The sequence below is a fragment of the Passer montanus genome, unplaced genomic scaffold, assembly GCF_014805655.1.
Source record: "Passer montanus isolate IOZ18808 unplaced genomic scaffold, ASM1480565v1 scaffold26, whole genome shotgun sequence".
Taxonomy (NCBI): domain Eukaryota; kingdom Metazoa; phylum Chordata; class Aves; order Passeriformes; family Passeridae; genus Passer; species Passer montanus.
This window is the reverse complement of record NW_024367261.1, coordinates 3,565,799-3,589,685: the sequence shown is the minus strand read 5'-3', so window position 1 is coordinate 3,589,685 and position 23,887 is coordinate 3,565,799. Positions and strand designations below refer to the sequence as shown.

At 39.5% G+C, this 23,887-nt stretch overlaps 1 protein-coding gene across 9 annotated transcripts in view; it reads right to left on the bottom strand.

Moving 5' to 3' along the window:
- The window catches only part of HIVEP1 (HIVEP zinc finger 1), a 124,354-nt gene that overhangs the window by 13,982 nt on the left and 86,485 nt on the right, over window positions 1-23,887 (bottom strand). For all 9 annotated transcript variants that reach the window (XM_039711960.1, XM_039711963.1, XM_039711962.1 and 6 more), the window contains 4 exons: window positions 12,291-18,238; window positions 5,744-5,877; window positions 4,219-4,394; window positions 2,142-2,246 (listed from right to left, as the gene is read on the bottom strand). In XM_039711960.1, coding sequence (XP_039567894.1) covers window positions 2,142-2,246; window positions 4,219-4,394; window positions 5,744-5,877; window positions 12,291-18,238 — 6,363 coding nt within the window. The remainder of the gene's footprint in view (window positions 1-2,141; window positions 2,247-4,218; window positions 4,395-5,743; window positions 5,878-12,290; window positions 18,239-23,887) is intronic.

Sequence of the window (23,887 nt, the reverse complement as noted above, 5' to 3'; positions counted from 1 at the left end):
GAGAAAACCCTTCATGGCTAGCCAGGCAAGCAGAAGGATAAAATCACATTTGTGAAGTGTAGGGTTGCTCGCTGAATTTCCATGGATAATTGTAAATGCCCTGTGCTCTGCAGCAACTGGAGAAGCCAGACTGGTTTGGCTGCAGCAAATGCACCTTTATCAGAGGTTTAATTACCCTGATCCCTGGATAGGTTTCTAGTGCTGAACTTTGTGCTGCACTGCTGCTTTTGCTATGGGCACCTGAGCCAGATCCTTTGGAAAAGGTAGGGTTTTATCACCAAGTTGTTTTTTTGGTTTGGGGCTCCAGTTAAAGAAAGAAGTGTTACATCCTCTATTTTGGGGAAAAACAAAATAGGCATTGTAGCCATAAAATTAAATTCCATGAAGAATTTCAAGGATTATGTAGCAAATCCTGTAGAATGTCCGTGTTTTCTTTTTCCAGAATAGAGTATTTCATTTATTAAGTAATTACTGTGCTGAGCAAAGAACATATTTCAGGGCATATATAATATACTTATGCTGTGTCAAACATGCCGGTACATGACATGTAAAAAGGGAAAGCCTCTCTTTCTCAATCGAATAGTCTTGAAGTCAAAGGAAAGCATTCTTTCAACAAATGTTTGAAGTGGCTTCCTTCGACCCTATGTTACTGAAAACTTAGTTAACATTTGAAACATTTCTCATTGCATTAATAATCACAAATGCAACTTTTGATACATGCAATTTGGATTATCAATTTATCAATCAATAAAATGTTTTCAGTTCCTAGAAAATGGAAATATCTGTTCACCTGTAGTTTACAGAACTCACAAAAATGTCAAATGCTACAGAGCATTGCTTTAAAAAGTGACAATTTCTCTGTCAAATGAAGACTGAAAATATTAATAAAAATTGTTCCTCTGTAAGAAAAATACAGTAATTTGTCCTTCTGCTTATCTTCTGTGTTATTTATCTGGTACCTCAAATTGTGAAGGGAGACATTTTTTTTGCTTACGAAAAAGACTACCTTGAAGAAGGCCAAAAATGGGAAAAACACAGGTTTCCTTCTACCTAGTGCACTACTGAATCACAGCAGCTGAGTCATATTCCCAGCATTATTTAGAATTAGATTCAAGATGATTCGCTTATTCTGCCAGAGGTTGTCATATGGAAGCAAGTGCATTCATCTTTCTTTTCCCTTATAGCTTAAATAAAGACCCCCACTGCTATCTTTTCTCCAAGCCTCACACAATCTAATAAACGATTCCACTGGAGGGAGAAAAATACATCAAGGCAAAGCAACACGACTCATCTCCCCACAGAGGAAGGCGAGGAAGGGAAAAATGCCATCACTGCACTGAGACATGCCGAGATCCCAAACAGTCCCAATGCACAATCCTGTTCTCCAGCTCACTGGCTCTGCTGCAGGCACACCTTTCTTATCATGCCAAGCAACTCACTCATGAACCTGGTTTAGCCCTCTTTGACTGTCCTTGATCCCATCTCTTCAGCAGAATCTTCTTGGGGTGTGGGAAGTGCAGAATTCCAAGTTTTTTAGCAAATACATTCTTTCTGAAAACATTCTCATCACTAATGAAGAAGTAGAACAGGTCAAGATGAATAATGTTTTTCATTTCTGGATGTTCTCTATCTGCAGATTTATCCCAATTATTTGTGAAGGAGGACAGAATTCTATGCTTGAAGAAGATCAACCTCCTTGCAAAGCACTCAGCAACATATTTGTGATTTGTGTGGCATGTTAGCGATTTAATTTCTATGAAATATGTATCCCAAAACTTGGACCATTTCATGCACAACTATTTTCAAAGAAGCACTACACTTGACTGCATTTTTTCTAGGCAAACAGATGTTTTTCTGGTATTTTCAATCTTGTCATATTTATCTGTGAAAGTGATAAAGTTAAACTGCATAACACTTTGTGAAAAATTCAGCAGCAATTTTTCCTTAGCATATGCTTGTCATTTCTTTCAGTGAAAGTTTTTCCAGTGTTTCTGGCTCCCTTGGTCTAGCTCTTAAGATTTTTATCTCTCTATCTTTTCCCTGTACAAGAATTAAAAAGCTTTGGAAAAGAAAGGGTAAGAACCTGAGATGACAAAATAGACACAATAATTCAATAAAGAAAGAAGACTTTAATTCCTTACCAAATTCTTCTTCTCCATCCTGGTCATCTATTAAGCCTACTGAGACTCCCAAATCCATGCATTTCTTGCTATGTGCCTTTGACTTCATATGCTTTGTTAAATTTCCTTAAGGAAAAAAAAAATTATGTGCTTTGTGAGTACACAAATGTCTACAAATACATGCTCAACGTGTCCATCTCTTCTTCAGGTAATTTATAACAACCTTATAATTTGATTTCTCACTTGCTCGAACCTTGTCCCTCGATGCAAGCTGTCAAGGGCTGCAGCAGATTCACTATCCTGAGTGCTACCAACTTGCTGTCTAAATTGAGGAAGTTTTTATTGAGATAAAATAGAAGAGGATGGAAATTCTAAATGATTATGTATTTTGTACTGGTGTAAGAGATCCCTCCTTTGTTTATGGCAAAGTATAAAAAGGGGTGATTCAGTCTTCAAAGTCATGTTGACAGAAAACTATCATGTGAAACTGAAATTTGTATCTTGTAGCTCTTCCAGTATTTGATGAATTCTATTTTTAGTGTAAACACTTTCAATGCCAACTTAAGCAAACATGTTAATTTTATTCAAAATCAGAGCATGAACATACTTGATCTGAATCTCAAAAGTGAATGTGTAGCTGAGAGGCCCCACAGGCTGCTCTCCCCTTCTCCTTTAGAAAGAAAATATGGTAAATGTCAAGAAATGGCTGAGTGGCTCAGATCTATAAATGATGAAATGCATGTTACTAGAAGTAACTGCCCACCTTGAACTTCACAAAAAAATGGTTTTTTGATGTATTTAAATAGGAAAAATTAAAGTGTAATGCTGACTCTTCTATGGTTATGGAGTACATTATTTCTGCTTTGAAATGAAGGGGAGTAACTCATCCCAAATGTTGAAATTGTTGCAAATATATTGACTCACAAATAGCAAATTTTCCAGTCTTTGCACACTTCATGAAGCTGCTGATTACACTGTCCTGTCATGAAGAGTGTCTTACCAAACAGCAAACTGTGTCACCTGACTGCCAGCACAAGCCAGGCACAGCAAATGCAGAAGAGGATGTGAATACAAGTATCTGCTACGACTGAAACCAGGGAGATCTTTACACAGGCAGAACTTAATTACTTGAACTTGGCCAGCACCCCTCCTCTGCAAAAAACATAATGAGAATTTACTGGGACTGCACTCCAGCATTTCATCATAAAGGCAATATGATGACCCAGCCTGTCAGGATGCAGTGATGAGTTTTGACACATCTGAAGCCTATTCATCCCACTTTGTGCAGCACTGCATTACTTCTTGGAAGTTTTCCACCCAACCGCTGCATAGTCTCAAACCCACTAAAAACACAAATGTTCCTGAGGTTACAGCTTAGGGGGAAATTGCTGCTAAATGATGTTCAAAGCCAAGAAAAATTTTACTGTTTTTTTTTCTTCTGAAATTATTTTGGCTGTGAACTTCTCCTGTCTGTTTCACTTGAGTCCTGGAGTACCACTGTTTAATATATTGGCTGCATAAACTGGGATACACTAAAGTATCTAAAGTTGTAAACAGGCTTTAAAAAGTAGACATCCAACTCTGGGTCTTAGAAGGTCAAGTGGAAAGCAAACCTTTGTTCTTCAAGGCTAAAAAAAAATAAATTCAATATAGTAATTTATTAGAGGCCAATTTCTTTACTAGAGCAATTGGTTGAGTGCCAATACGAGTACAATATATGTCCATCTCCTACCTCCAAAAGACACTGTAAGGGATTTAAGATTCTGTGTCCCATCTCTGTCTAGGATGAGCAGCTAACCATCTCACTTGTCTTCACCTAACTTTCATCATATTCCCATGATTTCCCTCTTCCACTCCAATTTCTCACCCACTGTGTATGCCAGACAGTTCGTTCATATGAAGATGTGATCATATGAATAAATATACAGAAGACAAAGGAAAAGCAGGAAATAAATTAAAATATTTGAAACATTAGATAATAAAATGCCACAGAGAGGGAACCTCTTTAGCTCATGAACAGCCAACTGAGAGAAGAAAAGAATTGTACTTTGAAGTAGAAAGAAAAAAGGGAAAAACATACCCAGTAAAGTAGCCTTACCTTTAGTTTTGAAGGAAAAGTTGCAGTAATTGCAGTGGTAAGGACGGACATCGGTGTGTGTGCGAATGTGCTTCTTCAGCATGCTGGGCTTCTTGCAACGTATTCCACACTCCTCACAGATATACTTCCCTCTCCCTCTCCCTCTCACGTACACATAGTCTTCGTTTGACTTGTACCTAGTAACAGTACCATAAGTGTAAGACAATTAGTTGTAATGGGAAAATGAGTCCAGCTAGAAACCCTCATCTACCAGAATTTTTAAAATAACACATTAGATGAAAATCTATGACTGACAAAACCAATCACGCTCTTTGCTCACTCCTGCATGTATTTGTTAAATTCATATCTATATTTATCACTAACTAGTCATAGACCTGTTTAGGAATAGCAGCTAATATTTTTAAATAAAGATACTGTTGATACATTTAAAGATTTCAAATTTCCTCTTAGCAACACAGGAACGTATCTTTTAAAGGTGTCAATTCTTGGAAGCAGGTTTGAGCACCATGAAGGAGCTTTAAAAGAGCATCTTTGAGGCTCTGCCTTGTGCAGAAAAAGGAGTAACATTACTTACAATGATGAGAAAATCTTTAAAATTCCCTATCAATGTCCTCTGGACTCAGCCTATGGGGACTGTCTCTAGGTAGAAAAATTCATTCGGATTCAATTATGCCCTTCATATTTCCACTCAAGGATGCCAAATGTTGTGTTAAGCTTTTGTGACCTGGTCCTTGCAATGTCTGCATCTAAGCAGAGACACAACAATATTTTACCTGGGCAGCTGGTAATGATTTAACTGCTGGCCTAGACTAGAGTCAAATTGGGAACCAGTAACTAAAGCCCTACAGCTGACTATTGTGACTAATCAAACATGCACTATTGGTGCTACAAAATTTTACAGGTGTCACTGGCACTTTTCTATCTAAAAATCCGTTTTATAAGATGTTGTACATAGTGTAACACTGTAGCCAAAGCAACAGATACTTACATCAGGCAACAGGTTTAAAGTATTATGGTGCAGGGAGGAGGGCTCTCAGTAAATATTTCCATGGCACTTTTCAAATCAGAGCTCTCCAGCCTCTGTATGCCACAGCAAGCTGCCAGACAGAGACAGCACTGCAGGCTGCTGCTTAGCCCCTGGACTATTTCCTCTCCAGCTACAGTTATACAACCTTGCTGCAGAATCGGTATTATTTATCATGTAAGAGAAACACAGGAACAGAATTTACATCTCTGGCTGTATCTAGCTGCCCTTAGCACTGATTAATGCTCATTCCCCAGAAAAAAAAAAATGAATCGCACAGCCTACTGTTCTTTATTTTATTACCCCTTCTCATAACTCTCATGGCTCCATGCTACTGATGACTTTCCATTTTTCTTGGAAACATAAACCAACATCCACAGACCACAATATGGGAACTGTTGTTTAAAATAAATCAATCAGGAAGCAACATCTCTGCAAAGTCTAGAATCTAGGGAAAAATATCTTCCCAATGATATCTAGTATACAAAGTACAATACTTGCCCTCCATCAAATATTTTAACTCTTCTTGGTACAGTTTTGATAAATGAGTTTTCTTTATCATGTTCAGTGCTCGATTCAGAGTTTTCTTTATTGCTGAATTCAGTTGGAGTCAATTTTTTCCTATTTAATGATCTCTGAAAGAAAATGAGATATGCTTATCATTAAAATTGGAGTATTTCATATGCTATTCAAACATTCAAGTTATGGTGAATAAAAGTATCATAAAAGCCACAATTCTAATAATTGGTTTTTAAAACTGTTAAGATACATGAAACAAAAACTATCTTTTGCTGAACTTCTCTACTATGCACTGCCTGTTTGTGGGCTGCTAAATCTATACAGAGATTATGGCCCTGTAGGAAACCAGGAATGCTTTGCGTCTGAAGTAGGACATTCCTCTTCCTTGTCCTGAGAAGATAAAGGTGATGCTTTTTAGCTCACAAATAGCCATCAGAAAAAGATATGTACAATCAAACCGAAGTGCTTCCTGAACAGCAGCACCTGGACCAACCTGTCTGCTGACCCAGGATACAGCAGAGCCTCATGGTCTGCAGGAGCTGCCTTCCCACGGCACAGCAGAGAGGAGCAGGGTGGCAAGGCGGGGTGTAGCTAGGGAGGTTATTAACAGGTAACATTTCTGAGTGCTAATATTTTTCAAGAACTACAGCTCTTTTGCTCTGGAGAGTGACTGCTCCCAATTTGGTGAGGTTATTAACAGGGGCTCCAGAGCCCTTCCAAAGCAAGACTCCATACCTAATTTCCTACTGCCAGACCAAATTACAAGAAAAAGCATACAGTTGTCTAGCAGAACAAGATTATATTTCTTCACTTTGCCTGATTATTAGTCAAGGAACTTTTTTTTGATTGTTCTAAGGAGGATGAGTTCCCCCACATTTGCCAATTAAAATTTACTCCTTCCAACCCTAGGATATTTATAAAATGGGCAACAATGAAGAAATGATCCAATTAACCAGCAATTATTACTGCTATATTTATAAACTGTTCTACCCACGTAGCTGGCACATTTACCTCATTTGCTCATATTGATAAGTGAATAAAATGATGAGAGAAAAAAAAAAGTCTGGCCTTATGTTTTTCACTCATTATAAAATTTAATGCTGGAAGCTTGTGAATTCTTGGCAAGAGGAATGACTTCACTGGCTGGCTTAAAATGACTGATCAGTTATGCTGGTTGTTACATACATTGAAGGGTGACATCATTCTGGCAAGTGGTTCTTGCCCATTGTCCTTCATTCAGTCTCAGACACTGCCTTCACTTCTAATTCAAACAGGATAAGGAATTAACACAGGTCAGAGGAAAAGCATCTTCCTATTCAACTGAAAGCCCCAGGAAGCTGCATGTGGTCAAGCACTACCCCAATCCATATGCCCTCCCACAGCCCTCTGGATTGATTGAGGCTGCATTTTCAAATGTCTGAGCACTTCTCCCAAAGCACACATGACAACACTGCCTGTGTGTAGGAAGAAAGAAATTTCACCCTGCATGTTTTAACAGCACTCATACAAGGTGAAAGGAGATGATGCTCTGGATGAGAAATATCAGAAGTGAAGCCTGCTCCAATTATCACAACTCAGCCATTCTGCAGTTCCTATACACTACCTGGCATATGAACTGCTTTTGTTTCCACTGCAAACAAAGAGTAACAAAGTGAGATTTGTAGCTTAAAAGGAAGAGAGCTGTGGAAAACACAGAATACACACAATAAACCAAACACATAAATATTCCCAGCAGCTGAAATAATGCAATCTTTAAGTGCCTGATGCTTCAATACTATATACCAATTTTTTTCCAGATATATTTTTAAACAGTGAAAAGACAAAGGAAAAAGAAAGATTACGGAAGTCTTAGACCCATGTTGTTATCCAAACTATGACAAAACTGTTACAATAAGTTGTATATTTACAAAAGCACTCAGAAAGCAAAAACTGTTATGAAACCAACTACCTCTGATGCTCCCACTACCCTATCTTTTTTTTTAACAAATGTCTATGTACAGATATAAGACAGCTCAACTTATGTGTTAAAATTATTTACCTCCCCTGCTGTACTTAAGTTTAATGGTTATTTGCTGCTTTAGGAAATTGTTTCAGTGTCTTGGACATGTAAAATGCTGATATCAGAGTAAAAGAAATGTTGAGATTCTGTCACAGAAATCTACAGAAATGCTCACTGACAATGAAAAAAGCAGTCTGTTTAGCTTTTTCTGAAAAATTTCAAACTGATGATGAAAATGACTTGGCCCTCTGTACATTTTAAAGAGCAGCCAGTCTCTAACGAGCACAGGTTTCTTGTGTGGAAATCCTTTAATGCACCTCACCTGAAATCCCTCCAAGCCCCACATGAACTGGTGGAAAGGGCAGAAAAACAGCAGTGCTGTAAAATGTTCCTCTCTATGATTACTTCTGCTTTCTGTTTTCAACAGAGACACTTGTCTCTCTACTACCATAAAGAAAAGGGCTGTGATTCCTTTCTACTTTACTCATTTTGCTCCAATTTAACTCCACTGTCCTCAATTACTAGTATAAAACTGAAAAAAAAAATATTGCTCTTAGGGCAGCCCAGAGACCAGAGTTCAACAGATACTTCTGGTACTTTACGACATCCTTTGGAAAAAAAACATGCTCGCAGCTTGAATCATCAAAGTTATAAATTTCAGATTAGAATATTCATTAAACATTTTTCCCACTGGCTCACAGTCACTTGCGGAAAATGTTTTTTAATATCATTAACCTTTTACTAGTTTACACATAAAAATCTTCTGCATTTAACTACTTTCCAGTGGTGAGCTGGACTGTTGTGGCATATCATCCAAGAAAGGAAAGCTTTCCACAGTTAGGAGAAACTTTCCATTCTTCAGCCTATCCTTGCTCAAAAGTCATCACCCTGGAATATTGCACACACTGCTGATCCACTTCAGCGAGAAGAGCCAAGATCAGTGTGGAGGCTTGAGAAAGATATAACACCAGTGAATTCAAGTGAGAAAAACTGGTGAAAAGTAGTAATAAATGGAACAATAAAATAAACAGAGAAGGGAGATAAAAAAGCCTTTTCCATGCAGGTGAAACCTCCTGTTACATTTTAACATGCTGGACTCATTCCAGGAGCTTCTTTCACAATAACATTTTGTGGTTTGTTTTCTGAATCACTGGAACGTGGCAACTTCACCTATTGCCTCTGAGCAGTGAATTGTGAAGAGCAAACAAAGTCCCTGGGTTCCTTTTTGTTTGCATTTTGTTCACGTGTATCTTCCTTTCCCATGGTACCTATTGTTGAAAGAACTGCCTTTTCTTTGTGACAGTGATTAGTAGCAGTTATGCAGCAGCACGAGGTGTCTGCAAACATAGTTTTAGTTCTGGGGGCAAACCCAGAACAGTCCAGCAAGTTGCTTTATCTTGGTGAGAAGATCAGCAGTTATAGCCCCATGAGCAGAATATGCCAAATGAGTCTGGAAAGGGCCACGGCTGTGAGAGAGGAGGTGAGACATAACAGTACTGCATTTTTATAAATTGGATTAATTGCATTTCATAAATTGGATTGTGGTAGCACTTAAAGCTCTCTGTCAGATCAGGGTTAAAATGTGCAAACTACTTGAGCAAACAGAACCCCCAACACCTGCAATCCAAGCCATGGTTCCCCAAAGAACTCAGGACTCTGCCAAGCTTCTAAGCAGGAAATCAACCACATTTTTCTTAGAATTATTTGCTAATTCTTTCTTGGCTTTGTTTGTGCTAGGTTTTTTGGTTTTGTGTTTGTTGTTTTTTTAAAATGGAATATTAATTTCCAAAATGATCTTCAATGTTTTCCATCCTCAGACTCCAAGAAAAAAAAAACCAAAAAAACAGCCAAAAACAAACAAACAAACAAAAAAACCACCCCCCACAAAAAACCAAACCAAACAACAACAACAAAAAAACAACCCAAAAACCCAAAACCCACAAAAAACAAAAACCCCCAAAAAACCCCCCCCCCCCACCAAACACCAAAAAAAAAACCCTGTGGAATCATGGGGCTGAGCTGAAGAATTTCACTTTTTGCTTTTTTTAAACATGGTTTCTGTAAGAAAGATTCCAAGCTGGCATCAGCAATTCCATTACCAGGTCTAACTGGAAACTGGTAACACAGAGGTATATTGTAACAGCAGCAGCAACATCCTTCTGGAAAACAGCTGAAATCCTGCTACCGTGACCATTAGAAGGAAAAGCAGACAAACTCCGCAAGTATTAGATAGAAAAACCTATCAGGTCTTTGAAATTTTTAACTTCTGCCATGGTACACCTTGTTCATACAATCTGAGGTGCCAATTAAACTTTAATTGGTGCTATTTGCTGCACTTTTTTCCTTAGTAATGGCTCCAAGCAAAGCCTGTAAATCAGCCCAAGCAGAGCTTAAAAACTCTTAATTTCCATCATGCTCCTGTGCTTCATTCAAAACATCAGCAAGAAAGACTCAAGAAAGATTAGTAACTGTGTTTCTTTTGTGGCAGAAGCACTGTAAATGTACCTGACAGCTGCCTATTACAGCATTTAAGCACTCCTGGAGTGTTTTAAAATGGCGCTGTCAAAATATTTTTAAAAAATATTATTATCCATTATTTGTATCCTAAACAGATTTTTTTTGTACAGAAAATCTGTTTTTCAAGAGGTATACAATTGCTTTGCTATCACAGAATTTCTTCTGAAAGACTGTTCTTCAAAAATAAAACAAACATGACTCAATGACACAAGGATGTGAGACTTGCCTTAGAAAGACTTGCTCAGCTACATACAATGAACAAAGCTAAACATTTATTTCCTTTTTTGTTTTAATTTAGCACTATTTAAGTGCAACATCTCATGAAATGTGTGAGGAAGCAGACTGAAAAAAAAAAAAAGGCAGTAAGAGTTTAAACCAAGGCAGCACACTAACATGGAACCAACAATTTGATTCAACTACAGGACTAAAACAGAATCAGCAGCCTGTATGCATTTTCTACAGGGAACATTATGGATAAAGTTTTGAACTCCAATATAAATATTAGCAAGTCTCCCACTGATTTCAGGAGGACCACATTTAACTGTAAGCCCTTTTGGCCTTTAAAGTTTCAGCATATCTTCCTGTAATTCTGAAACTACTTCACCTATCACACAGTTTCTCTTCCTATTGCTTTTCTCCCCACTGACAATGTTGTATCTTAGCAAAACATTTAGCAGACACAGAAACATTCCAGGGTGACCGCTGACAGCAGCACTTTCTGTCCCTCAACACCCACACAAACAGGGGTCTTTTCCCAAGGCTGTGGAATGTCTCCTCTAGAGTGCCTGCTGGCCTATGGACCCTGAATCCCAATGTCTGGGATGTTTTGCTGATGGCAGTAGGACAAATTACAGTTACTTTTACCCCCTTGCCAAACCATTTCCATGCCCTGAAAGATCATGGAGAAAGGAAGGTCTATGGCTTCACTGATGCCCTGGTTTTGCCAGCTCTAATGTGTTTGGCACCAAAGACACAGCGTTTGCAGTGCCGAGGAAGGAAAAGCACAAAACCACGCTACATGCTTCAGAGAGCTTTACAACTTCAGTAGATGGGACAATAAAATCCACTACTGGGTCCATTACAGAGACACAGACACCTGCTGCCATAATGCAGGGCTAAGAGCCACCTTCACCCGTGCGGAGGTTCAATCACTAAGAACACCAAATCCAGTCTAAACCAAACAGCTTTGGTCCTCTCTGTAACAAAACTGTTCAGCAAGTAAAATGTTGATCACATCTGTGCAGCCCCAAAACAACTAAGGAAATAACAAGAGACTATTTTGCTCTGCCACTTTGGACTCTGGAACGATGTGGTTTTTTATGTGGGTCACAACCTTTGCCTGGATTACATTCCTCGGCACAAGATTTAATGTTATCTTTGGAGCCATATCAATCCAAGAAGTTTGTCAGTGGTTTTAAGGCAGTGACAATTTTGTTTAAACCTTGCTATTTTTGTCATTATTTTACACTGCTGATTAACCAAGGTGGGAGAAAGGGAAATGGTATACTGTTCCTCTCACAATTAGATGATCAGTGATGGTGAAAACTGTTTTCATGGTGTATCCATGGACACCTGCTCAAGCTGAGTACTCTTTTGAAGCAGAAAATACCCTTATTGTTCTTTCCTTAGCTGAATTTTAAGGCAAAATATGTAATTATGATCCTAAATTAATTTGAGTTAGAAGTATTTAAAAAATATTTATATCAGACTTATTTTGTTCTACCCTTTGCATGACAAAAAAATAGCCAGACACATTCCTGCCACAATGAACACTCAATACACAGATTTAAGCCCAGGAACTAATTCCCATAAAAAATTATAAATCCTTATGAACATGTTTCCTAATTGAATTACTTAAGATCTTTTTAGCAGTTTGATCCACCATAATTAGAATAAATAAGCACATATATGGTATGTGTCAGGCATATTACATTCTCTAAAATATGAAGAAGCATGATTTCCAAAGCAAATCCTCTGTAAATGATCAATATACATCAAACATAGCTTAAGTACCTTGGTCAAGCTGTTCTTCCACTTGCTTGAATAGACCAATACATCAGATCTGGGGTGCGTAGTTCTTGCTAGAGTGTACAGTGGCTTTTCAACTTTTTGTTTGGAATTGAGGAGGGAGAGAGCTACCTTTGTCGACAAACCGAGTGGATTGGGGTTGTTGGGACTAATGGTCCATGTAGAATAGGCAGAGATTTTTTGATCATTTTGCAGCAGGTGCAATGGTTTTCTCTTCATGAGGTAACACCAGGTAAAATTTGTTGTGGTCTTGAGGCTTGGAAATGACAACCTCTGCATTTCCCCTGCATTCATCACAGCCAGTGTTGCTACAGGCTTTGCTTGGCCTGGGCTGCTGATGTGGGTGCTGTCATCACTGTTAGGTGGGGACCTTCTTTCTTGGCTGCTACTTACAGCCTTGAGAAGAGAACTCTGGCTGTTCACTGGAGACAATTCAGAAGGTTTCCCGACTACAAACAGTGGTGATGTGGAAGACTTAATGTCTTCGGATTCTGGTGACTTTTTTAGGGTTTCTGAAATCCCAGTGTCAGATGACTGATGGTCAGGCAGGTCTGAAGTACTGGCCTTGCTGCTTTTTTCATGCTGTGTGACAACATCAGGATCCAAGAGGTGATTTTCAAGAGGCTCTGTGGTGCAAACCTGTCTTACCAAAACTGGTTTCTTTTGCTTACTAGGAGGGTCATTAGATCTAATGTTCAGTGAATGCAATGGTCTAGCATCTGCCATACAAGCAGCTCCACTCTCATCTTTAACACGTTTTTGCTGTTTTTCCATGGCAATATCTAAACTGTTTGCTGGGGAAAGCATTCGTTTACTTGAAGCTGTAACTTCTGGTTGAGGGAAGAGTCCGCTAACTGGCACTTTCTGAATGATATTTGAAGAGCTTGACAAAGGTGAATTTCTGGTACCACTTTCCAGTGGTGAATTTTCAAATTCAAATGAATTTGGCAAAGTTCTCTGATGATCTTTGTGAGATTTTGGCAGCTGAGTTTTACCTTCAAGAGTTGGCACCATCACGACATTTGTTTTGCAGATGGACTGATTTCCCTGATCCTGGGTCACTAAAATGTGAGGCAGGGGTGTAACAGTTGCGAAGCCATAGGATGGCATACTGCTCTGAATACGGACGGGAACCACAAAAGGAGGAATCTGATGGATCTGACTGCTGCAGTTATTAGGAACAATTTGCTTTAGAGGAGGCACAGAGTATGGGTTAGACATGTCAGAGAGTTTTGTCTGCACTTCAAAAGAAGATGCATTCTGGTCCACGCCAACTTGATTTGGACCAGTCTGAGTTGATAAAGTATTTTTTAGCAATTTAGAAGAGTATGGCTGACCTATATGCAATGTTTTAACTTGAAGTTGATACTTTGGAGCAAAACAGTCCTTTTTTTCATCAGGTTGACAAGAAAGCGAGTTTGTGCCTGCTTGTTCCCCTTGGGCTGATGTTTTAGTAGACGGCTGAGAAGGCTGATGAGTCAAGGACGGCTGGCCTTGATTATTCAACATGTGATCCAGAGGCTGCTGAGATGAAGGCAGGCTAACAGGATTACAATTTTGAATTGTTGAATTAGGTCTGGAGTTAGTCTGTGATTGCTGAGTACTTGAAGGAAACTCCACCGAGGGTTTGCCAGAGGTCTGCAGCCTGTGCAATGGCACTGTGGGCACATCTGTGGCATGAGCTGCCTGTAATGAAGAAGTCGATTTCACTTGAGGCTGCTGATTTTCGGGAGCAATATTTAAAGATATTTGTCTTACAAATGGCCCCCTCCTCCTTTCTAGCAGAGGCACGTGTCCAGCAGCTCCATTTGCAGATGACCCTTTTGGAGTGGCTACCTCTACAAGCGGGACAGGTTTTGATGGAGACATGCTCCCGCAGTCGAAAGACTTACTCCTGTAGTCCACAACCTCCATTGAGGGCTGCGTGCAGCTGATTTGCTCTGAGGCGGCACGTCTCATTTCCCGGTAATGAGGTCCAGGCACTGCCAGTGCATGTGAGCCAGCAGGAATCATGAGGAATTCTGATGACTTACTAACAGGCTCTGCTTTGGAAGGATTCTCAGCCTTTAAAGTTTCATCTTTATCAAGTGAAGTTGAGAAACTAGAGGCATGAGACAAGCTACTCTCCCGACTTAGGCTTCTGGAAAGTGTGGAGTCAACACTGGATTCAGCAGATGAATGTTCCATTTCGGCCAACCGAATTCTCTTCTTCTTTGGTGGAAGTTTTTCTGTTGGCAATTTTGACAGCGTTTCACTGCGTTGTGGCCAGTTAAACCTTTCTGTCTTTTCTGGGTCACTGCATTGGTTTTCCTGCTCTCTGTCTGGTTCTTCTGTGACCAGTATTTCAGGAACTTGGATGTTATGCTGGCGAACGAGTCTTGATGGCTGAAGTGGTGCACTTCTCTCATTAGAAACTAATTGGCTTCCCTGCACTTCCCCTCTAGGTGGTTCTGATGACAAGGGTTGGTGACGCTGGGGAGTGCTCAGATGAGAGTGTCTGTCTTCTTGGATTACAACTGTATTCAAAGAGCGGTGCTTTGTGCCCTTGTTGGGCTCTTGAGAAGAAACTGGTGATACTCTTTCAAATGACTCTGATTTCTCGAATGAGCTATTTCTGCTCAGTGAATTTGTGTGCTGTATTACTGAAATGCCAGTCCCTTGTCTTTTCAACTCCACCTTTTCTTGCACAGCTGAACTTGACTGCTTTTCAATGAGGGGAGCCATCTTTGGCTCAGTAGTCTGATCTGTGCCACGAGCCACAAGCTGAATTTGGGAATTCTGAAGTAGAAGCTTGCTTGGTTGTTGTGATCCTACCACAGTTGTGGCACTGTGTTTTGACAGACTGGAAGAATTTGCTGGCTTGCTTTGGCCTTCTGTGTTTTTTGATGGTGCACTAGTATCATTTTGCTGTGGGTCATCATCATCACCAACACTTTTCATTTTCCTTCTTTTCCTTATTTGGGGTGTTTGCTCCCAGACACCAGTTGAAGTTGTGACTCTGTAGTGTAGAATTTGAGGCTGTGTACTGTTTGGAGCAGTTTTGTGCTCAGGCTCTCGGATTGCTGCTTTAGTTTTAGGTCCATGCAACTCTGAACAATAAAATTTCTTGTGGTTTTCAAAATTTTCCAGTTTTCTATATCTGTTTCTGCAGGTTTCACATTCAAACATTGTTCCTCGCACCTGAGGGGACTTCTTTGTTTTTTCTGAATTTGATCCCTGTGCCAGGGATTTGCTCCTGTGCAATAAGGATTCATTTGATAAATTACACCCCAGATAATTTTCTTCTACAGATCGCACTGGTCCAAGACCTTGGCTTTCACCAGTAGAAGAATCTTCTATTGCTGCCTGTCTGACTAGGGTCCGAGGATGTCCACCTTGGTTCAGTGGGGTAGCAGGTCCTGACACAAAAACGTCATCGTATAAAGAGCCAATTTTATCATCAAATGACTGGCTTCCTCGAAGAGGATGAGAGGGAGGTATGACATTAGGAGGTACTGCTGAGTAACTGGTGGTAGGCATGGAATTACTTCGTGTTATAGGTAAACAGTCAAGGGATGGTACAGAAAGAAGAAAAACTTGCTTGGATTTCTCAGTGGGTGTGAAAGGAGACTTTGGTATATCAGAGCTTGAGCTAGTTCTTCTTCCCATGGGTTTTAAATCAAACTGGAAAGAATCCTTAAATATGTAAGATTTTGGTGAATCTATGCTTCCTCTTCTTGAAAGAGATGTTCTTCTTGGTTTTACACTATCTAACTGTTTGTCATCCACAACAGCTTCATTATCAGAAATTAACTTTGAGATACGCTCCTCAAGGGTTTTCGTTGCCAAGGGAGGTCGCATTTGGCCAGAGAGAATCAGATTTTTTTCAGCACAAACAGTTTGTACCACTGATGCTACCATGCCGCTTGCTCGTGGCACACAGGGCAGATTTTTATTTGGATCTTTCTCAGAGGTCAACAATCCCCTTACAAAAGGAGCTGGAGGGCTCATTGTTTGATCGGCACTTTCAGAACGAGAGAAATAACCGGAATCAGTACTACCTAAACTTCTAGGGCTCAAAAGACATTTTCCTTGCTGATCTTGAGAACCATCAGTAGCCTGTTGTCTCTGGAGTTGAGCATGCACTGGTCCTCCTGTAGATCCTGGCTGTTCCTCTAACAGGCCTGCTTCTACTTTCTGATGCTGCTTTATGTCATTCTCCTTGAATGAGGCTGTATGTGTTAAATTTGACTGAAGAGTTGTGACTTTAGAATCTCCTTTTCTCTGGGCTGCAGCAAGCTCAGGTGCTGGCTCTGTCACTTTTGGGCTATCAGCCCTCAATGGAGAAACATTTACAGAATGAACTACTACTTTTGGTAAAGCTGCCCTTACTTGTGGTTCTGCATCATGTAATGAAGAGTCAGCTGATATACAGTCTGGGTTGCTTAATAGGGTAGGGCTTCCTTTCTGCAGTGTTTCTGCACTCGAAATGACTTTCACTAATTGTGCAGGTTCCAGTTCTTGATCATCTTGTCTTTCATCTGCAGTGCCTTCATCTTCACTTTCACCGCTTTCTTCCACATCTGAATGAATGCTAAGTGCTTTGTCCGAGTCATGAGATAAGAAGAGGCCACCTGAATCTGGTTGCAGGACAAGTCCAAGTTTGATAGCGTGTGCATGAGATTTTTTGTGCTTGTAGAGATTGCTCTTGGTTTTAAATGAAAACCCACATGTCACACAAGGATATGGTCGCTCTCCAGTATGGGATCGGATGTGCTTTTGGAGAACACTGGGCTTGGCACAGGCCCGATTGCAATACTCACAGACGTATTTCCCTAGCTTTTTAGGCTTCTGGTCTTTCAAGAGGTTACATATTTGTTCTACACCATGGTTTACAACTGATGTTATCTGGGCTGAATTATACACGGGACCTATAGACAAGTGTGTTGAACTTGATGTGTTAATTGACAATGGTGAAGATGAAGTAGCTACTAAGGGGTTTTGAGAAAAAACCTGAGTTACAGTGGAAGATGAGGTGTGAACGACAGACGAAGTTACTGCTATGCTGTAGACCTGCTGGAGCTTGGGGTTTTCTTGACTCTGCTGTTGCACCAGCGACCTAGTTAAACTTGGACACATAACAACCTGGTGATTTTGCTGACTGGTTTTAGTAATAAGGTCTTGTGAATGAGAAACTGATTGGCCTTGTGCTTGTCCAGTCTTGGCTGTTGTTGCTACATGCACATTGTTCAACGTACACGGGTAATAGGGAGGTCCAGCTGCAAACTCCTGCTGTGACAAAGCAGACTGATTTTGGACACTTATTGTATTGGACGTGAGACTAGAAGAGGTGCTTACAGTTTTATTTGGTCTCAGTTTCTCTATCTGCATCCCATAAGGGGGGCACTCTTGTGCTAAGGTATTCAGTTCAGGCTCCATAGCTTTTAGTAAGACATCGAATGCAGTACGCGTACATGGGGACGACGTACTGCAATCAACAAAATTAATACATTCATTACTGTCAGTCTTTGTATTACTTGATGAGGAGTTTGAGGGAGGCTTCCTCTCTGCTGAGTTCAGTTGGTTTGCATCAGTATTCCCCGCTGCCTGTTTACACAAATCTAAGGACTGATGCGTCAGTGAAAGCTTTGTCTGCATTGATGTCTCAGATTTGGTTGTTTCAACACTTATCTCACTGCTAAGTGCTCCCCCATTTTGTTTGGTACATTGATTTCCATTTTGCACGGGCAGGTGATCCTGTGCCGTGGCACGTTCGGAAGCATCCGGAAGAGCTTTTAGCGGTGAAGGGTCTACATTTTGCTTAACCTTGGCTTCAGCAGGGCTTCTCAAAGGCGATTTTGGTATTTTTTTAAGATGGTTTTCAGACACAATCTTTTTTCTTTTCACGCCCTTAATTGTGTCTTGGGTTCCTCTAGTACCAGCATCGGTGATTTCTGTTAAAACACAAAGAGAATAAAAAGAATTAAAAAAAAAAAAGAATATTCAAACTGGATAATGGAGTATATTTTTTATTTATATTGTTTTACCATCTCTAAGTTTCAACAGTAAGCCCTGGGGCAACATGACTGTCCATCTCTCCAGCCTCCAATACTTTCAGCTAACAGTAAATGTATCTTAGAGAAGATCTACTTTGTTTTCATCTAAAATGAGCAATGCTTTCCAACTGATGCTTGAAGACATTACAAAAGTAATTCACGATAGGAAAAGCTTCAAAGAAATGTAAGAAAAGGAAGGTTACTGAAGGAATATTTTAGCAACTCCTTTTCAGACAAGTAAAAGAAGCTTCTCTCTTGCATTAGTTTAAGAATTCAAATCATTATAAGAGGAAAACGAAGAACCAAGACACATATGTCATGTTTGTCACTTTTTCCATCTATATGTTCCCATAATCAAGGAATGAACACAACTTCCCATGGTTATATTTGTAAGTAGATTTATCATAGAAATGGCACAACCACCCACACCATCTGTCAAATACTGTATTTCAGAGCTCCAATTACTGAATTTCAATAGCATTTCAGATGAGCAACTACCATGGATGAATAAAATCAGTCACACTTAAATGACTTCCTATTTGTGCATCATGAAACAAAATAAACTAAATTTGAATTATTTCATTACTAGCTACACTTTTTGCTGATTTTAAGCAGATATGCATGCAGAGTTTCAGGGGGGTTGGGAACAGCAAATGAACTGGAGCATTACTCAGCAGAATAATTTTGTAGAAGCACTTGTATTTGTAGACAGTCCAATTCCCTCTATAACAAAAACCACAAATAGACTGAATTTCAGAGTTGATACACAGAAGCCTTTTTTTTAGTGGATACCCAAGTTACACATCTTTGTCTGCCTCAAATATATGATAATCTATCAGCTAATTTGGTTTTTTTTTACTTCTATCCTAACATAGTCAGAGCCACTGCCTCCACTAGCACCACTGGTAGGGCACAGTAAACTAAATATTAAATGGATGTAAATTCATTTTTTTAGGCTTTACCAACTCCTTCATCATGCTGTTAGCAAACCCCCTCCTAATCTGACTGACAATATTAAAAGCAAAGGAGGAATCTGAAGTGACTGGAGGGCTGATGGCTCTGGGAAGGTTCAGACACACACATTTTGGGAAGCAGCACTGAGTAACCCCAAGCAGTTTTTCCTGCATAAGTAACTCAGGAACAGAGGTTTATGTGCACTTCTAGGTAAAGAACAGCCTTACAACAACAGGTGAAGGGATGAAATTCTCACAGTCACCGTCACAAGGAGGCATATGGAAGAATCTTAGACTTCCCAGTACTCATCAACCCCACAGCCCCTTGGACTGGCACACACTGTCCTCTTGCAGAAACACCAGCTGGATTTAATACTGTGGTGGGAGGAAAGCCAATGGATTGTGTCATCTGACAAGAGATTCTGTCACTGATGAGTGCAGAATGAAATTCCTGCTCCATGTAGACAAAACCCAGGCCATGCCTAAAGCTTACCTAGCACAAGAGAATGCAAAGTGACCAGTAGGGAAAAAAAGCATAGATGTTATGCTTTCTCCATCCAGAGCACAACCCAACTGGGTTGTGTGGTAATGCCAGATACTTGGAATTTCAAAACCTAAAATCAGCCTCAATGCCAACTTAACTGCACACAGATATTCAGTTAGGGTGAATGGATATTCATTCAGATTACCCTGCAAACTGAGAGATTAAAGACTACATGTCACACAATGTGCTGGTTTTGGCTGGGGTAGAATTAATGTTCTTTACAGTGGCTTAACAGAATGGGAATTACGGAGTCTTGGCTGCTGGCTGGGGTGAAACCACAGTGCACATAATTCATTGCAAGTGTGGAATCTCTGCAGAACCCCACCCACACCTCTCCCTGCCCTACTACAGAAAGCTTACCTATGAAGAGTAAAAGTCTGTTTTGCCACATTCAGCAGTCCCATGAAAGAGATGCTTGAATCCCTTGCCAGAACTACTGGCTTCAAATCCTAGTTCTGGTAACTTTGTGCTCCTCTTGGGCATCCAGAAAGAAATTTCTGTGGTAATTGTTCACTTAACTTTTAAATGTACTCTGGATTTATTGCTGTATCATCAAAACTTATTCCTATTAGGCTGATTTAACATATTCAAAGCCAAGCAGTCTTCCATCATAACATTTTGTACTTTCCATTGCTTCACAATTTAATAGTGACTTAAACTAATAACTTATAATTAATATTATTAAGGGTGAATTCTTTACAATTCATACTGTGACTGTTTTTTCTTCATTAACAACAAAAACCAGTTTTATATGAATCAAAGAGAAAATAACAAGGTAATTACATAAAAGCGTGCTTTTAGCCATGGTTTGGTGATCTCTCTGAAACATGGTCCTGTTAATTGTGCATAAGTGATTTGGTTCCTTTTATGCACACACTGTAGCTTTTGTGCTGTCACAATCACGCCTCCACACCGATCATACTGCTGGTGTTTGTACCGGAGCACTACGGGAAGAGCTGGGCAGATTACACAGCTAGGAAAGTAACAGTGCCATGAATTGCAAACATCCAAGCAAATGTACACAAAAAAGACTAAGTTGTTTCATACTGCAGCAATTGAACAATCAAATGATGTGGTGCTTCCTGATATATCAGAATATTCAAAGCTACTGTTTCTGGGTTTCAGCCATACAGTGCCAAAGAACAAGGATACTCAACCTGCACAATGTAAGGTGAACTGGAAACCAACACAGCTGAATGATATAACGTGGCTTACAAAAGCCTCAATGGAAATAAAAATGCATCTCTAATCTATCAACAAGCAATTAAAAAGATTCATTCACTTTGAATAACAAGATCAGAATTTTCCATAATATCTTTACTGCTTTATTTTTTAAAATGCTGTTCAACACACGCCAAAGCATAAAAATTGTTTGGGAAGTCGAAAAGAAAAAAGAATAAACAAAGGCAAGTTATGCATTGCATTACATATAGAAAAAGTATTTTTTTCAGTCTTCACTATAATTGTGCTGCTTCTATACTAATAAAATTCCAGTCTACAAAAATCACGAGAACTAATTTTTATTTGTATTTCTGCCTCTACAAATTTTGTGATACCAGAGATGGAGTCACAGAATTGCTTCAGTGTACCCGTCCATAAAATCCTGTAAAATGTACTTCCTTGAGAATGACTTTACATGGCTTGAAAATGTTTAAGTCCTGTCTTCTACGCCACTCCTGGATAATTCAGAAATCTTTATTATTATTCTTAATGGAAATATTCACCTTATGTTTGCTAATAACGAAATTTTTGGCATATCTGGAGGAAAAAAAGGAACTACCAACATCTTTGCTTCACTTATTTTTAGCTTGTCATTCTTTTTGTATAAGTCTCTGCTTCGTATTCCCAGTTTATGTTAAAGATATTCCACTGCACGTTTCTTAATCTACAGCTACATGATTGCACAAAGGTCAACTGCATCAGTATTTCCAGAGGCATCAACAAAACTGGCAGAAAGCATCGGTCCCAAATGCTAAAGACTCCTCTGCCTTGCAACTTTCACGAGTGTGATGACTTGCCAGGGCCGTCTGTGTACCCACATCCACAAACTGACACCGAACAAAAAGAATGCAAAAAAACATCCTCATGTGGGAAAAAAGTATGAAGCTGATCTGCTTTTCTTTCTCTCCCTGCCACGCCATGTGCTCTGCTCACCCCCACTGCAGTCACCCAGCCATTCTCATCATTGAGTGGTAACTCCCCCTTTCCTCTGGTGCTGAAGTGGTATTTTTGAGAACTGATGTCACCTCAATCAGATGTCAAAAAAGAATCTTTCTCATAAGCTGTATTGCATCAAATAGGATTAAGTTACCCAGGCCAGGAGAAGAGGGGACAATGTCACTGTGCTCAATACCTTGCTTTTCACATTCCAGGGACACCAGAGCATCTCTTTTGTGCTTTGCCTGGTTGGCTTTGTTCTGCCTGCTCTCAAGATTCTCCACTTAATTCCTTTGCTTCAGCATGAATTCTGCACTCAAAACATGACAAGAAAAAGCTGATGTTTCTAAACATGATTTTGTTCACCTACAATTTCTCTGATGCACTTTGCTCTATGCACAGGAAATAGAACAACAGAACACAGGTGTGATGGTGTAGATAGCAATCTGCAGAGTAACTCACACAGCAAATAAGGGAAGGTATAAGTGATCTGATTTTTTTCTTCCAAAGCATTTACTGGTGAACCAGACAGTGTCTTGACAAAATGATCTCAATGGTTTTGTTTAAGCAACTTCCAGAACTGCCTGTCTCAAAGCCTACATGTTATTATAACACCCACTCTCTTTCTCTCCCTTCTAATAGAGCTACAGGCTTGAACTTAAAGAAAAGAGTAAGAGGGAACCAAGGAAGGGCAACCACTCCCTTCTCCCTCAGTGCCATCCTGTGAACATAGAGCAAGCAACCACTCTCTGTCCCTGCAGTCCAGTGAGCACCATAATTTTCATAACATGTACTCACTTCACACTGCAGAATTAAAAAAAAAAAAATAAAAAAAAAATCACTGTTTGCTCCCATACACAGACGAGACTTTAAAATCCAAGTGCCTGATCTTTTAGCTCCTAATCTGTACTTTGGCTCTCAGGGCACTGCAAGTAAGACCAAGTCTCTTCTGAAAGTCTTTAACTAATAATTGATGTCTTAAATGAATGGCTAAGAGGTTACTGTGGCACCCAGCAATGCTAGTGATCCAAAGATGGAAGGGTTCCCAAAAGAGAGAGACTGTTAACTAAGGACCTTATTCTGTCTTAAGCTAAGCTTTACATACTCTTTAATTTTGATTTCACCAAAACTATCAAAAGCACTCATGAATCACCTCACTGGGTCTGTTTCCATGAATAAGTAATAAACATAATTATGAAATAAAAAAATAAGAAATAATATATTTGCTGGCAAATGTAAGGCCACCAGACCTCACCTTAAATGCAGCAAGGAATAACTAAATGTTCATTTTTTAATAAGTTACCTTTTTAGCTTCATACCACTTCCTACGTGTTAAGTACAGCCATAAATATTTTCCCTAACAACAGAACCTTGATTACATAACCGAACCATACAACTATGAAAATGTTCACAGCCAACAAGTCAACACAAAGATTTGAACATGATTAACACAAGTGCCATGCTTAATTTTAAGTACAAATAAAATCGGATTTTAAAGCAAAACAATTTTAACAGTATAATTTCAGGCTTCATGAAGTGGCCAGATGGTGGCTGCTCCCTGTCTCAGAGGTCAGGAGGCAAGTGATAGAACTTGGGGCACTCCAAGTCAGCAGTGGTATTTGAAAACCCCTGTCAGCAGGATTAATGCATGTTTATGTACTTTTATTACCAAGAACACCAGTCCAAACATATCTAGAGCAGACCCTTAAAAGCACTGGACATGTATGTAAAGCACATTTTAACATGGATTAGTTAAAAAGAAAAGTAGGGAGGAGCTTTGACATTCAAAGGCTAAAGCAGTATGACAGGGATTGGATCAAATGTTCATCTGTGCCAACATTTGTCCTTTTGTTCATACCAGCAAACAGCAAATGATTCCATAAGGCATGCATA